The 16,127-nt window shown below is 52.2% G+C and overlaps 5 protein-coding genes across 5 annotated transcripts; 2 read left to right on the forward strand and 3 right to left on the reverse strand.

The window, feature by feature from the left end:
* Nucleotides 1-235: 235 nt before the first annotated feature.
* Nucleotides 236-5,148, forward strand: CC77DRAFT_1060317 (kinesin-domain-containing protein; the record flags this gene model as incomplete). The annotated part of the gene is made up of 2 exons (XM_018528327.1): nucleotides 236-296; nucleotides 344-5,148. The coding sequence occupies 2 exons, from the start codon at nucleotides 236-238 to the stop codon at nucleotides 5,146-5,148; spliced, it is 4,866 nt and encodes a 1,621-aa protein (XP_018386932.1).
* Nucleotides 5,149-5,693: 545 nt separating this feature from the next.
* CC77DRAFT_1030324 (kinase-like protein) lies at nucleotides 5,694-7,027 on the forward strand (the record flags this gene model as incomplete). The annotated part of the gene is made up of 3 exons (XM_018526582.1): nucleotides 5,694-6,026; nucleotides 6,086-6,754; nucleotides 6,866-7,027. The coding sequence occupies 3 exons, from the start codon at nucleotides 5,694-5,696 to the stop codon at nucleotides 7,025-7,027; spliced, it is 1,164 nt and encodes a 387-aa protein (XP_018386933.1).
* Nucleotides 7,028-8,173: 1,146 nt separating this feature from the next.
* On the reverse strand, nucleotides 8,174-10,490 carry CC77DRAFT_805779 (hypothetical protein). Its single transcript, XM_018533276.1, has 2 exons — nucleotides 8,723-10,490; nucleotides 8,174-8,671 (listed from the first exon to the last, which is right to left on the reverse strand). The coding sequence occupies exons 1-2, from the start codon at nucleotides 10,268-10,270 to the stop codon at nucleotides 8,423-8,425; spliced, it is 1,797 nt and encodes a 598-aa protein (XP_018386934.1). The 5' UTR covers nucleotides 10,271-10,490; the 3' UTR covers nucleotides 8,174-8,422.
* A 2,202-nt stretch (nucleotides 10,491-12,692) lies between these two features.
* CC77DRAFT_1019446 (hypothetical protein) lies at nucleotides 12,693-14,021 on the reverse strand (the record flags this gene model as incomplete). The annotated part of the gene is made up of 3 exons (XM_018524830.1): nucleotides 12,693-13,582; nucleotides 13,642-13,825; nucleotides 13,914-14,021. The coding sequence occupies 3 exons, from the start codon at nucleotides 14,016-14,018 to the stop codon at nucleotides 12,810-12,812; spliced, it is 1,062 nt and encodes a 353-aa protein (XP_018386935.1). The 3' UTR covers nucleotides 12,693-12,809.
* Nucleotides 14,022-14,337: 316 nt separating this feature from the next.
* On the reverse strand, nucleotides 14,338-15,768 carry CC77DRAFT_806355 (P-loop containing nucleoside triphosphate hydrolase protein). Its single transcript, XM_018533278.1, has one exon. The coding sequence runs from the start codon at nucleotides 15,544-15,546 to the stop codon at nucleotides 14,563-14,565; it is 984 nt and encodes a 327-aa protein (XP_018386936.1). The 5' UTR covers nucleotides 15,547-15,768; the 3' UTR covers nucleotides 14,338-14,562.
* Between the last annotated feature and the right edge of the window lie 359 nt (nucleotides 15,769-16,127).

Below are 16,127 nucleotides of genomic sequence, written 5' to 3' on the forward strand. Positions count from 1 at the left end.
ATCGCGTACCTAATCTTGAGCAGTTGGTGGTTAATGAGCAAAACAACAAATACTCTTGCACCACAACACCACCCCCTGAGCCGCGAACACGCCCGACCAAGCCCGTTCGCCGTCGTCGCCGCCCATGAAGTCTCCCAGATTCCGCGTCTGACCGCTGCATAGACCGAGCGCCCCGTTGCCATCTCCTTTCTCCGAGTACCCCGGATTTCCCAGGAATTAAGTTACCGCACCCATCATGGCGTCTGGCGGAGGGAACATCAAGGTCGTGGTGCGATGCAGGCCCTTCAACGGCCGAGGTAGGCTTCACTTGGATCCAGGCAAGGCTGCGACTAACAGGGCGCAGAAAAGGCGCGCAATGCACAGTGTATCGTGCAGATGAAGGGCGACCAGACCATCCTCTCTCCCCCATCACACGCCGACGTCAAAGGAAAAGCCGCCAAAGCCGCCGCTGAAGGCACCAAGACGTTCGCATTCGACAGGTCGTACTGGTCCTTTGACCGCGACGCTCCCAACTATGCGGGCCAGGACAACCTACACGAAGACCTGGGCAAGCCGCTGCTCGACAATGCCTTCCAGGGATACAACAACTGTATTTTCGCCTATGGTCAGACGGGTTCAGGAAAGTCGTACTCCATGATGGGCTATGGCGCCGAGTACGGAATCATCCCCAAGATTTGCCAGGACATGTTTGAGAGAATCAAGGGATTGCAAGCAGACAAGAACTCCTCGTGCACCGTCGAAGTCTCGTATTTGGAAATCTACAACGAGCGCGTGCGCGATCTGCTGAATCCATCCAACAAGGGAAATCTACGAGTTCGAGAGCATCCATCCACCGGTCCCTATGTCGAAGATCTGGCCAAACTCGTCGTTCAGTCCTTCCCCGAAATCGAGAACCTCATGGACGAAGGAAACAAGGCTCGTACTGTGGCTGCAACCAACATGAACGAGACGTCCTCCCGATCGCACGCCGTCTTTACCCTTACCCTCACCCAGAAGCGCCACGATGTCGAGACAAGCATGAGCGGGGAGAGGGTGGCCAAGATTAGTCTGGTCGATTTGGCTGGATCAGAACGAGCGCAATCCACTGGTGCAACTGGTGCAAGATTGAAGGAGGGCGCAGAGATCAACAGGTCACTATCCACGCTGGGTCGTGTCATTGCAGCGCTTGCAGATCAGTCATCGGGAGGGAAGAAGAAGACACAAGTGCCGTATCGAGACTCTATCCTAACATGGCTCCTGAAAGACTCATTAGGAGGAAACAGTATGACTGCTATGATTGCCGCCATCTCTCCCGCCGACATTAATTTTGAGGAGACACTTTCGACCCTCCGCTACGCCGATTCCGCCAAACGCATCAAGAACCACGCTGTCGTGAACGAGGACCCCAACGCGCGCATGATCAGAGAACTCAAGGAAGAGCTTTCAAAACTGCGGTCCCAGCTAGGCGGAGGAGGGGGCGGGGGTGCCGGAGGAAACGGCGTCGTGGAAGAGCAATATGCACCCGACACACCGCTGGAAAAGCAAATCGTTTCTATTACACAAGCAGACGGTTCGATCAAGAAAGTCTCCAAAGCTGAAATTGCTGAGCAGCTTGATCAATCCGAAAAACTCTACACCGAGTTGAACCAAACCTGGGAAGAGAAACTGCAAAAGACAGAAGAGATCCACAAAGAGCGGGAGGCTGCGCTGGAGGAGCTTGGCATCAGTATTGAAAAGGGTTTTGTTGGCCTATCAACACCCAAGAACATGCCTCATTTGGTCAACTTGAGCGATGATCCACTCTTGACTGAATGTCTTGTCTACAATTTGAAACCAGGGACAACGACCGTAGGCAATTCTGACGTCGAAAACCAGACTGCTCAAATACGTCTGAATGGTTCACAAATTCTTGCAGAACACTGTCACTTCGAAAACGTGGACGGCAAGGTGACTGTGATACCCCAGGAAACCGCCAGTGTCATGGTCAATGGCGTACGCATCGATAAGCCAAGGTTACTCAAGAGCGGTCACCGCATCATCCTCGGCGACTTCCACATCTTCCGCTTCAACAACCCACAAGAGGCAAGAGCTGAGCGTGCTGAAGTAGGCACAAGCCTACTCCGCCAGACGGTTACTGCCAGCCAGCTCAACTCTCCTTCGCCTGCACCAAGACCCGGTCACGACAGATCGTACAGCGCCATCAGCATAGCAAACTCCGATTTCGACCCCGATAGTCCCAGAGCAGGATCGCCTGCATTCTGGCAACGCGGTCGTGAGTCTGAATTCTCTTACGCACGCAGAGAGGCTCTTACCGCCTGGCTCGGGCCTGATAAACGGATCGAGAACCTTCCAGACGAGGACTTTGAAGCACTATTCGAGGATCTCAGCAGGTTGCGCGAAACCCGCAAAGCCCGTCCTGAGAGTAGGATATTCAGTGACGAAGATACAGAGTCAATGTCGTCGTATCCTGTACGAGAGAAGTATGCCTCTGGAGGGACACTGGATAACTTCTCGCTCGACACCATGTTGACGATGCCGTCCACGCCGAGGCAAGACGGCAGTGAAAAGATGGAAGAGATAAGAGAAGACATGGAAGACCAGATAGACGAAAAGAAGGGGGAGTACAGTGCGAAAATGAAGGCTGATGCAGAAGCCAAAGTTGAGTTGGAACAGCTGCGGGCTGCGAAAGAAGAGATGCAGAAGCAATTACAACAGCAACAAGAGGCTTTTGCGCGCCAAATGAAAGAGCTTGGGCACGAATGGGTACCCGAGAGCGTACCCGAGAGTAATGGAGCCTCTGAGGTCGGAACAATACCCGGAAACACCGAGCAGAATGAACAGCAACTAGAGTTGATCCGGACAGTGTTCAGACAGTGGCGGCGAAGAAAGTATGTCACTATGGCGGAGACGCTTCTGCAGAACGCAGCTATCCTAAAGGAAGCTCAAGTCATGAGCCAACAGATGGACAAGCACGTGGTTTTCCAATTCTGTATTGTCGACGTCGGCCATACTGTTCCGTCATCTTACGACTTAGTCAACATGGGCATCCCCGGCGAAGACGACGAACACCTCGACAGCCAGTCTAAGCCATGTGTTGGTGTTCGTGTCATCGACTTCAAGAAGGAAGTGGTGCATTTGTGGTCATTGCAGAAGCTCCGCGATCGCGTACGACGGATGCATCAAATGCATCAGTATATGAACCGACCAGAATACTTTCAGCACTTTAACCCTGAGTCGCCATTCTCCGAACCCTGTATGCCCGAGTTCTCGCGCATTGGCGATGTGGACGTTCCGCTTGCTGCTGTGTTCGAGTCTAGAGTACGAGACTTTAGTCTAGATGTCATCTCTCCTTACACAGCGAACCCTATTGGTATCATCCGGCTATCGCTAGAGCCTTCCTCTGCGGAGGCTCCCTCTACTACGCTGAAGTTCAATGTTGGTATGCATGAACTTGTTGGGTTTCCAGAACGAGAAGGCACTCAAGTCCATGCTGTACTCTTCGTCCCCGGTATCTCTGACGAGAGTGGAGCGACGACCACAACCTGGATCACCGATTTTAACGAAGGGCCTATCCGCTTTGAGAGTGTACACAGTATGAGCCTTCCCTACCCAAGCCCGCGTGAGACCTTCCTTCGAATCTCTATCTTCGCGAAGGTCACCGACATCCACCTCGATAAGCTTCTGAGCTGGGATGATATGCGCGACTCTGCAGAAAAACCCAAGCAAAAGCGCCGTCATGCGCGATTGCCAGAGTCGGAGTTTTACACAGAGGATACACATGACATCTTCTCACGCATCCAGATACAAGAAATCACGGACGATGGGACCTACCAGCCTGTTGAGGTAACACAAAGCAACGTTACGGACGCCGGGGTATACCAACTTCACCAAGGTCTTGCGCGTCGCATTGTTGTCAACCTTACACACACTTCTGGAGATACAATTCAGTGGGAGGATGTAAAGTCGGTACGCATGGGTCACATTCGAATGGTCGACGCAGCTGGCAACAGTCCCAACTACGGCTCACCTGTGAAGGAAGTACCTGTCGATCTCATCTCCCCACCCGTCATTCGGAAGAACGCCGATGGCACCACGAATGTCAAATTTGTAGGACGATGGGACAGCACGGCTCACGCGTCACAAATACTAGATCGCGCGACAAAGGACAACTTCCGCGTCAAGGTCACGCTCCTCTTCGACGTCACATCCTCCAAACTTATCGAACCGATGTCCTTCTCTTTCGACCTTTTCGTACAGATTCGAGGCCGCTCGTATATGCGCCAAACGTCACTCTTCTCTTTGGCCAGTATCTGGAATACCGTGAAAGTTGTTCACTCGACAGTAGGAATCTTCAATGTCGCAATCCGTCCCACATCTGTCAAGCGTGCGACAGACCTCTGGCGCATGAACACAAAAGACGACTATGTAAAGGGCGAAGAACAGCTCTCGGGCTGGACACCTCGTGGTGTCTCTTTGGTACGCGACTTCATCGATGTTGAGAAGCGCCGCGCTCGCATCGCAGATATAGAAACGGCGCGTTCCGTCTTGTCGTCGAAGGCACTGAGCATACCCACTTCCGCACTTGCTTCCAACAAGGACAAGCCCTTAGAAGACGCTCAGATAGCACTTCTGCAACGCATGATTTCACTCTGGAAAACCAAGAAAGCTCCGGCAGAGATCATACTCAACCCCACAAACCTTGAGCCACCCGTCAATGGCGCCGCCTTCGCGTCACGCTCTTCTTCTCCGTCGCCAAACCCAACACCTAGCTTAACAGCTACCGTCCGGTTCATTAGCAAAAATCCGAATCTCATGAAAGCGTCCTATCTCCTCACTCCGGATCCAACGAACACGCGCTGGATCCGGCGATACGTTGAGCTGCGAAAGCCTTATCTCCACATCTATTCATCAGATGGCGACGAAATCAATGCCATTAATGTCAGCACCGCGCGCATTGATCATTCGCCGCAGATTGCGAAACTACTTGGAGGCGGACAGCAAAGTAACGGACAAGGAAATGCTGGCGTGCACAAGGACGTTGTCTTTGCCGTCTTTGCCAGAAGCAATACTTATATCTTCCGAGCGAGAAGTGAGAGGGAAAAGATTGAGTGGATATTACGATTGGATCAAAGTTACTTCAGCAGCGAGGGTAGTGAGGCGTCGTCGTAAGGGCACAAGAGTATCTGGCCGGAAAAATAATATTTAGACACGAAGCGCCATGTGAGAGGTTTCTAATTCTTGTGTCTAAGTTGTAAAACAGTAGAAGATGGTCGATTGGGATATTGTTCCTGTCTTATTCCTTCTTTGGCGTTGCAGTTGGGCTTTTTTATAGCTTTTCTTGGGATACCCAGAGCATAGTTGATGCTCGTCTTGCGCGATTATTTAGCGTAGAGATTATATCAATTCAGCTTCATTGCTGCACGGCAATCCTACTCTGATCAGCGCTGACGATCCTCATTACCCAGTCTGCTCGACTTGCTGTTCGCAATAACTGCGCCTTGTCGTAGATCCCGCCCCGCAAGCACAGACTAGCTCGTTCCCAGAACCCCTCATACGCGACTTCCCGAGGCTAACCTCTAGATCGACACAACTTACTCGAACAACACTACGATCTCCAATGCACAATTTTAGAACCACAATGCATCTCGTGTTTCCACCTGGATTCACCTGTATAATTGGATCTGAGAGATAAAGAAAGCAGAAGTTGGCTCACCATGGCTAATACACAGAAAGAGAAGACGCAGCATGATCTGGACGACGTAAAGCTTGGATCATATCTACAGCAAGAGATACCCAATCTGCAGACACCTGTGATATCGACAAAGATTGGATATGGACAGAGCAACCCGACATACTTTGTCGACGATGCCTCTGGTACACGCTATATCCTCCGGAAGAAACCCAGCGGGACTATCATCTCACCTGTCGCGCACCAAGTCGATCGAGAATACAAGGTATTGAAAGCACTCGGAACAGTGGAGGGTTTCCCTGTACCAAAAGTATACTGTCTATGTATGGATCCTTCAATCATCGGAACTGCTTTTTACGTACGTCCCATTCTCTTTTCATCTTTCATCTCTTCCATCTAACATGTACTGGTAAACAGATCATGGAGTTTGTGAAAGGCCGCATAATAACGGACCCCAATCTCTCCACCCTCCCTCTCTCAGACCGCTGCGCCGCGTGGAAGTCCGTCATATCTACCCTAGCCTGGCTCCACTCCATCAACCCAGACACCATCGGTCTATCAACCTTTGGCAAGAAAACCGATTTCTACGCCCGCCATTGCAACACTTTCTCCCGTATCGAAGCTCAACAAGCTCAAGTCCGCGATGTCGCTACTAACCAACAACTTGGCCGTGCACATCCCCACTTCGACGAGATCGTGGCCTATATACGAAGTCATCTACCCAGCGAGCGCACTTGCATTATCCATGGGGACTACAAGTTTGACAATATCATCCTGCATCCTACGGAGCCCAGGGTCATTGCTGTGCTAGATTGGGAACTGAGTACGTTGGGGCATCCGCTTATGGATGTTGTGTATGTGACTGGTCCGTATTGGAATCGGGCTAGTAAGAGTGGAATTCCTGGAGGGCCTACGGTACAGCAGGTGGTGAGAGATGATCAAGGAGGTGACGTCTATGACGAGGAGAATCTAGCAGAGAACGGTTTGCCAAGGATGGGGGGGCTGCTGGATGTGTATGAGCAGAAGGCGGGTTGGGATCCCAGAAGGGATAAATGGGACATCGCGAGGGTTTTTCACTTGATGAGGGTAAGTGTCTGGACTTGTCTTGTTTTGTTCTTGTATGATGAGGTGGATGTACTTCAACGTTACGATGTATGGCTCGAAAGCAGAAAATACATCATGCTAATGCTGCTCCAGGGAAGTGTGATAAGCCACGGTATCCAAGCAAGGACCATCAGTGGTCAAGCCAGCAGCTCTTTCTCCCACGTATACTTTGAGAACACCAAACGAGGACTGGACGAAGCGCTGCGACTAGTGAGACAGATAAAAGATCGAGAGACACCAAAGAGCTCGCTGTAGAACGATAGACGTCATGAAATATCGAACGTCATCCGCGTCACAGATATTACGCGTCAAGCGTCTCGGAGCGTTGGTCGACTTGACGAGTCCATAGGTACCATACAACACGCATACACTGATCTACATCTCCACTTTCCCCAATTCCCCATCGACTCTCCATCTTCCATACACTTCAACCCCACTGTGCTGTTAGAGACGTTCCCCACTCAGTCCACTCCATGGACGTCTTTTCTTGCTCGCCAAGCCCGCATCGAATCTTATCCGGTCGCGATATACACACACGCATTGTAGCAACACAGTCCTTTCCGTTCCGCTCCGGTACGCATCGCCGTCCCCAATCGCATCTCAAGCGTGGTCCAGATCAGGACAAACCAAGCCTTCACTTGAATCACCAAGATATCTTTTTCACGAACCAAGTACCAACCAAGACCGTCTTGGCTTCTGTGCATCAAACAAAAGAAGTCCGCACAGCGCAACGCACAGACCATTAGCGGAAGTTTCTCCGCCTCCTGGTCTGGTCCGCCATTGGCTCAAAAGGGGGGAGGTACGTGTCAGAGATGATGAAGTTCCGCCAAGGTGGCCAAGCTTTTCACAATAATCCTCGGAGGTCGGAGGTTGTAATGCTGGCGCGGCCACTAGTATGTGAGACTGTTGAGGTGTTTCATGCAGTGTGTTATCTGCCGTTTTAATTGTCTATGTGCTTGTCAGCCTTGTTTTACGCGGAGTGAGAGCGGAGATGTGATGAGATGGGGTTGTGATGATGATTTTCTGGGGAAGGGGTCTTCGAGGTAGTGAGGGCCAGATCATGGTTCATGGAGAAGAGCTGCGGAATGAGCATGACGAAAAAAAGAGAAAGCACCAAAATTGGTGGGAAAGAGCAACAAACGCGCGCATGCATTCGAACATTGTTTGTGGATCTATATGAATTGGACGTTCTATATGCCCATCAAAGTGCAGTGCGCAACTTCAAATCATTGCCCATGGTATCTGTTGCCCCTTCCCAATTTTTTTACGCCGACGCTATGCAAAAGCTGATAGGAAAAGGATAAACTTGAAATACAAAGACTGAGATTGAGATGGTGCATTACAAGTTGTTCTGTTGTCGCGCCCTAGGTCTAATGCTTGGAATCGATGGTGGAGTGTGATCTATAAGGGCAGAAGCGTTGAGACCTGCTGGCGGCTTCTGAGGGGAGAAGGCAAGAAGCGGTGGCGAGAACAGAGAGGATAAAACATGGGGTATAAAGGAGCGTGATGCTTTTGGCTCACGTGAGGCGTATACGTGGTTGTACAACGAGTGATAGAATCAGACCGGAAGAGAAAACGCCGTGAAAATAAGTTGACAGCAGAGATCGCACGGCGTGAGGCGAAAGTGCCGAGATCACTGTATTTTGGTGCTTAGTGATCGGCAATGTCTTCGTCCATGCCGGGATAGATGATATCTGCCACGTAGACCGCCTGAACGTGTTTGAACAGGACGAAGAACCACATGGTGATAACAGCGATCGTAAGACCGTTCCCAACATAGAGCACCGTCTCATCTTTTAGGGAGTTGCCAATGGAGATGGTAGCGATGACGAAACCGGTGTTGGGGAAGACCATAGCCCACCATCCGAGATGGAAGTAAACAGCCCAGGAGTTGATGACCTGAAAACGATGTTAGTAATTGATAGGAATGTGGTGTTGTAGCAAACTTACAGCGATAAGAGTGACCATGAAGAACCACATAGCCAATACCCAAAGGAAAAGCGCGACAATTAGAGCCAGAGTCCTGAGTAGCTTGGCATCGACGAGGCCGTCTCCCTGCAAATCGAAGTCGTCAGGGAGGGCGTTGGCCATACCAATCAAAGCCAAGCAGGTGAAAGAAGGCGGGCCGACAGCGATGAACATGGCTCCTCGATGCTCACGATCGGGGTACCCGACCTGCATAAGACGGCCAATGTAATGCGCGTACATGAGAATAGCTACCGTGAATCCAAGACCCTGGCATCCAAGTCCTGCAACCAGAATCGGCATTCTGGCAGACACAGGCTGTGAAGCGGCAATGGTCGACGCAATCGTACCCGAAAGCATGATAGGGAAGATAGGTAGAAGCCACGAAGGCATGAAGCTGGTGAGCTTGTATGTATGGTGGCAAAAGAGGAACGAGTATTGGAAGCTAGCCAGACAGAAAGCGAAGAAAGTGTAGGCCCAGAATGCAACCGCCATTGTGGTGACTGCCCAAGCTCGGTTTGGATGATCCGCTTCGTAAGCTTCTATGACGTATTTCTGAGTACCGGTAATGATCGTAGCGATGGAAAGAAAGAATGGTCCGAGGAAGAGGCCTTCACGTTCGTGGGTGATAGAGGCTTTGAAGGATCCAGCATACTTGGTAAAACGAAGAACCATGGTCATTGTTACAGCAGTAAACAGCATGAGGTTGAGGATGTAGAAAACGGCACCGATAGTGATAAGACCAGGGAAGGAATGGGGCTGGATAGCGATGAGCGTACCAAGACCACCCGTGGCCATGGTCAGGGTGTAGTTCGCCCATGTGTAGTGCCTGATTCGCTCTCCAAAGGTAAGATATGGCTGATTAGGGTCCTTCCTGCCAGGAATCTTAGTGTGCTTGTCCCATCCTGAGTGGCCATCGTCGTGCTTGTGTTTCTCCAGATCGACGTCGTCCATTGGTGGCGGAGACTGGAGAGCTGGGTCTCTGAAGGGGTTCTCTGGCTGTTGTGGCCTTTCCTTCGTATCGATACGGTACCCATTGGCGTCGACTGGGCCGGGGAAGTAGCCTGCGTCAGAAGCGTACATTGGCGCTGGAGTTTGCGTTGCTGGCGTGTTGTTCGCCCATGTGTTGGTGCGAGTGGTCTCTCCAGACTGGAATGGGAACTGGCTCTGTTGAGGTGCGACAGGTTGAGGCTGGTACTGGTTCGATTGTAGCTGTTGCTGTTGCTGCTCTAGTGGCTGTTGCTGCTGCTGAGGGTTGGACAAGCGGGAGTAGTTGTTTACATCCCGGCTTGACTGAGGCGAGTGCTGGGATTGACGAGGTCCAGAAGGCAGTCCATATTGGCCTTGCTGCTGGGGAGTCTGCATACGAGGACCCGAAGGTAGGCCATACTGGCTCAGTTGCTGTGGTTGAGGTGTATATTGGGATTGTTGTTGCTGGTCGGAAGCGAGAGGGAATCGTCCATTCTCGAAATTAGGGCTGAAGTTGTCCTTTGTGCCAAAGGACAAACCTTCTGGTTGGTAGCGAGTATCCATTGTGAAGTGAGAGAATAGGTGGCCTGCACCGTAAGAAGACTAAAAGATGGACGTGACGGCAGATAAAGGAAATAAACCGAAAGAAACTATGACCACAAAACGCGCAATAGGGACAAGTATTGACCTGCACGGGGCAATTTGATAGAAACCCAAGAGGCGATGCTCGGGATTACACCAGTGTATTAACACGCGCCGAGCGGGATCAACATGGGGCTGTCTCTTTACTATCGGTCCTGTTTCGAACGGCGTGCCAGCCTAGCGCCAAAGGCCTCTGGCAGCTAGTCAGAGAGGCTCCTAGGAGTAATGGTGGGATCTCAGAGTGCTTGGCGAGGACGAAGTGTTGCGTATGTCCTCCTGGTATCCACATCAAAGCGTCGAATAAGCTCCGGGCTGCAGCCAACGCACGTGCTGCTAGATAACGACCTGAGGTCGTCTTCGCTTCATCTAGTCCCAGGAATGGAAACTCCACCTTGGCAGTGCACGATGCGCCAAGACGTTTGACCTAGCTTCCGTCGCTTAGCACATTCAAGACGAATGCTTATCGCATTCTTTGATCTGCACCGTGGCTATGTTGCTTGCGTACCTCGTGGATAACTTAATGTATGCCGGACGATTCTCGTCTGTTGAATCCACTCAGTGTCGATACGGCGATTTCCACGTCGTATGAGTATACGGGGGTGCCCTTTCTTACACCATGTCTGTCATATGGAAACATTTTACAACTCATATCTCTAGGGTCTAGAGCAAACCTGACGCATCGCTTCAAGAGCAACAGGACCGAATCGCTCTGACACAGCATCGGCTTCGCGCCGCGGAGCAGGGTGAGTCCCTTGGACTTCAGAGAACCCCTGGTCGGCTGGCTGGCGGTCTCCAATTTGGATCACCATGAGATGGTGCGGTCCGGGATCCTCCGAATTGGCCAGGGTATTTCCTAAGCGCGGAACGTGGGCAACGAGAAAATAAGATGCGGCTCAAGCTGTTGAGCGGCGGTGATTCGTGGTCCAAAAAGGGGCGTCGAAACGGATGACGAAACGCTTAAAGCGGAGCCCGTTGCGTCGGCTTTGATGCCAAGCATCCCGCGCAAGACGCACCAAAACAAGGGGCCACCGTTTCGCAGCCCGAAGAAGCCACAACCGCATACTAGAACAGAGATAAGGTTGAGGAAGTTTGACACCAGCGGCACTTGATGCTTGTGGGCGCTCGAACCTTGTCGGGCCAAGATCGTCGCGACAAAATCTCGAAGTCGTCTCAACAATGCCAGAAACCTCGCCCAAGATCCACTCTGGTGTTTGACTCTGCTTCGGCCAAGGCTAAGCCTTAGGCAAAAAGCCTATCTTAACCCATCGACTTCTCGAAAAAGCGCCGGGCCCCCACGTGCGTTCGAGAAGCCTGCCTATAGAGTTGATGCTGCCACGCAAGGTGAGCGCGTACAAGCTTGGAGGTTGCTTGGAGAGAGGGGCTACTCATTGTTCAATTCGATGTAAACCTTCAAAGTTAATCATCGCCATGGCTCCGTCGCAGGTGGATAACATGCACTGCTTCGCGTACGGTGGGTCTGTGATGAAGAGGTGCTTTCTGGGCGTGGGCGGTGCATTCTCAACGCCTTCTCAAATTCGTGCCACCAATCGGACCGTGATCCAGTGTTCGAGGCAGTGCTGTCGATGCGTCGATGACGCGCAGAGCCCAACGTTGATGCAAATTGTGAATGATCAGAGGCAAGGGATGTGAAGATGGTCAACGGGGCAAGAGTTGCCGGATGATGATGATCTGCACCTGGGCATGAGGCTGAACGCTAAAAAGCGGGCTGCGCCGTGCACTTGCCAAGAAAAGCCTTTGGGCACTTTTTCACATGTCAACATTGCTCTGACCACATCATGCACCCCGTTGCTCGCGGGCGAACAGGACGGCGCGTCGCGGAGCACTGCGGAAGAGACAAGAGTTCGCCAAGCTGATATGTGTGTATGTGTGTAGCGTCCTTGGTCGTACATAAATTGCGCTCATCATGTCCTCGCAATGCTCTTATGTTGCATTGTTGGACGACATCAATTGCTGGTTACTTTTCAAATACACAGGTGTGCTACAGATGCGTAGTACCGTACGTTCAAGCGCCTGTGTATGTGAATGACTTTGGCATGTGTTCTCATCTAAGTAATGCCGCTGAAGTCTCGTATCCAGTGTGATCCAACGTAATACCTGCCCAGAAAACGCCCGAGAACACCCGGCTTACTATTAGAAAATCCTTCCTTCCTTCAGCATTGCCCACAGTGATAGATCTTCATCTTGGCTCAGATCGATCGCGCATTGCTATCCTTTCTTACGTTCGGCGAACCTTGTTGCCTCACCCTCCTGAGAGTCCAGCAAGATCCACATTGCGGCCTCAGCTCAAACACGAAACAACCATAAATGAAAGTGAGAATAGCTCATGTAGAGATCAATATATGGCTATTATTCGTACCATGCCTTCCTGGTCAGCTCTAAAGTAGCGATTGATGGCAGTACGTCAAGAATGCGTCTAGACTGTGTCGTTGTCCCTAAGCTTCTACATCTTGCTAGCTTCCCTGAGCACCTCTCGGGTCAGCACTTCGCCTTTCTTTCTCACCTCGCTAAGTCTGCCCATCTTCAACAGCCTTCCTATCATCTCCTCGTCTCCGTGATGGCTGTTGTGCTCAAACTCCGGCTCTTCGCCATATGCTACTCTGGCTGCATCGACTAGTATCCTTGCTGTCATACCAAACACTCTAAACGTTGTGAGGGCATCGATGGCGCTAGGTTCCGGCCTCGGGTCATCTCCATCGGGTAACTTTTGTTGCAACGAGGGCTCTGGTGAGGATTGTGGAGAGGATCGCGAGGGATTGCGTAGCAAGGATGGAGATGGAGGAGGCCGTGGCATGTAGAAGTTGTGCATTCGCCAGCGTGATTCGTGCCAGTCTGTCCATGAACCTCGATACCACTTTTCAGGCCTGCCGTCTTTCTGGACTGGGGGTGGACCTTCACCGTCCCACTCCTTGCGCAAGAAATTATGGAACGGCGCCGTGAAAACAGCAGCAACTTCTCTGGGATCGAGTCGCGGCATAAGCTTCTCTTCAACAGAAAGGCCACTCGCCTCGGAGGAAGCAGATACGTGGGTAGGGCGCAAGAAGGCAACGCAGGGCCGCACCCCAAGTTCAGTCTTGGCCAGATTTGCGGGAAGTTCGCAAAGGTGTTCAACGGTAAAACCCCGAAGTTTGTCGTCGTTCATAGGAAGACCGATTTCTTCGTCAGCCTCGCGACGCGCGACGTCCCATGGAGATTCGTCGAGTGTGTCAGCTTTGCCTGAACTGTGTCAGTAGGCAAGTCTGATGTCATCCCCCGCATGACTTCTGAGCAAGTACCTCCAGGCAGCGCAGCTTGTCCTGCGTAGTTGCGCAACTGCGCGCTTCGCATCGTAAGGACCACCTTGAGCTCGCCATGACGGTCCGGAAAGAGCAATATGAGGACGGCGGCGCGTCTGGTAAGGGGGCAATTATACCATTGCGTTGGCGGAGGCGTATATGTGCGGAGGCGGTCCAGTGCGCGCTGTCCGAGTAATTAGCAGATGGCAGACGAAAGGGCTATGACGTGATGAAAGGAGCGGAAGCCTCCAACGCCGAAGGCACAGACGTACAACAGATCTCTGGGAAAGCGCCATGCTCGCAATGGCTTTGCTTTGGGCGAGCCATGCTGTCGGTCTCATGAGGTTGCGCGTGCGTCGGAGCCGGGGCGGGAGCATGAGACTCGGTGGGGTTTATGGGCCGAGGTTATCGATAGGCGATGGCATGCAGGAACCTAGTGGCAGCCCCCAGAGCCTCCCGCACCCTAAATAGATGCCGTGCGGAGACACAGTATACTCGACGTCAATGCTCGACAGACAATGGTCGTAGTTCAATCACCCAGGCATCGCAGCAGAAGAGCATGTTAAGTAACTTGCATGCAATTGAATCGCATCTCTATATGACAGGAAACTCCCGATCGTTATCATCGACATGCGTGGCATCGGAACAGTGCTACAAATCCCACCGCGTGAGCATGCGTTGACGACGTGCAGCAGATCCTCGAGGACATAGGAAAATAGCATGAAATTGCAGAAAAAGACCCATCCGTCAGCTAAGCATCGTGTGTCTATCATATGCAGACATTCTTTTAGGGAAATCATTTCGCACATGAGAGACCAACGCCAAGATGCCGCGATGTATAGACGATCACTCGTCCTACCTCGAACCACTTTTGAACCGGACCAAACAGAGAGAACACCTGGCCGTGCAGGTGTACTCGTATTAGAAGATCACCGCCTCTATCCAATGCACCACCGAAGCGTTAGTGGGCAGAGCGAGGCGGCGACAAGAAGATAGCAGTACACAACTTCTTAGATGAGGTCTGTCGGCAAGGTTAGCAATCAAGTTTGAACTTGTAGGAATCGATTGGCACTTACCAGCCACGTTCATGGGCATCTCCTCGATCTGTGTGCTGTAGAACTGTTCGATTTCGCGCATCATGCGGACATCGTCAGCGGTGACGAAGTTGATGGCAACACCCTTACGTCCGAAACGTCCACCACGACCGATGCGGTGGATGTAGTTCTCGCGGTTGGCGGGCAAGTCGTAGTTGATGACAAGGGAAACCTGCTGGACATCGATACCACGGGCGAGAAGGTCAGTGGCGATGAGGACACGGGAAGATCCGGAACGGAACTCCTTCATGATGACATCACGCTGTGCCTGGTCCATGTCACCGTGCATGGCCGAGACAGTGAAGTCACGGGCAGTGAGCTTGTCGGTGAGCCAGTCGACCTTCCTGCGGGTGTTGCAGAAGATGACGGCTTGGGTGATGGTGACAGTCTCGTACAAGTCGGAGAGAGTGTCCAGCTTCCAGTCCTCCTTCTCAACAGCAATGTAGAACTGCTTAATACCTTCGAGGGTAAGCTCGTCCTTCTTGACAAGGATACGGACGGGGTCGCGCATGAACTTGGTGGTGACCTCGAGGACGTCCTGGGGCATGGTAGCGGACAGAAGGACGACCTGGGTGCTCTGGGGCAGAAGCTGGAAGATGTCGTAGATCTGCTCGGTGAAACCACGAGACAACATCTCGTCGGCCTCGTCGAGGACGAACATCTTCATGTGGTCGGTCTTGAGGACGCGACGCTGGATCATGTCGTGGACACGGCCAGGAGTGCCGACAACGACCTGGGGACCGTCCTGGAGGGCCTTCATGTCGTCTCGGACGCTGGTGCCACCAATGCAGGCGTGGCACTGGACGTCCATGAAGTCACCGATGGCGACGACGACCTTCTGGATCTGCTGAGCGAGCTCACGGGTGGGGGCGAGGATAAGCGCCTGGCAGGCCTTGACGTTGGAGTCGATCTTCTGGAGGGTCGAGATGGAGAAGGTAGCCGTCTTACCGGTACCGGACTGGGCCTGCGCAATGACATCGTTGCCTGTGGTCTGTCAGTTTTGTTTCTTCCGCTGTGTTGGTGGTGTAGTGGGGGTTGTGTGTGTGTGGGCAAACTCACCCTTGATGACGGGCATGATGGCACGCTGCTGAATAGCAGAGGGGCGCTCAAAACCGTAGGCGTAGACACCACGGAGGAGCTCGGCCTTCAAGTTCATGTTGTCGAAGGAGTCGGTGATCTCATCGTAGTTGGACTCGATCTGGCCTGCGCGTGGGTTAGCCTGGGCTCGCAGCATATTTCGCAACTGAGGCTATCATGGCCGTCGCTTTCGCACTGCGGGGGCGCGCATGTTGCAACAGCGGCGGAGCAGCACTCGGACAAGAACTCACCCTCGGGCACATCCTCAAGACCTTTGTCAGCCATGATTGCGACTTGGTGGAGTGACTACTGGTA

Source organism: Alternaria alternata (assembly GCF_001642055.1).
Source record: "Alternaria alternata strain SRC1lrK2f unplaced genomic scaffold CC77scaffold_8, whole genome shotgun sequence".
In the NCBI taxonomy this organism is placed as follows: Eukaryota; Fungi; Ascomycota; class Dothideomycetes; order Pleosporales; family Pleosporaceae; genus Alternaria; species Alternaria alternata.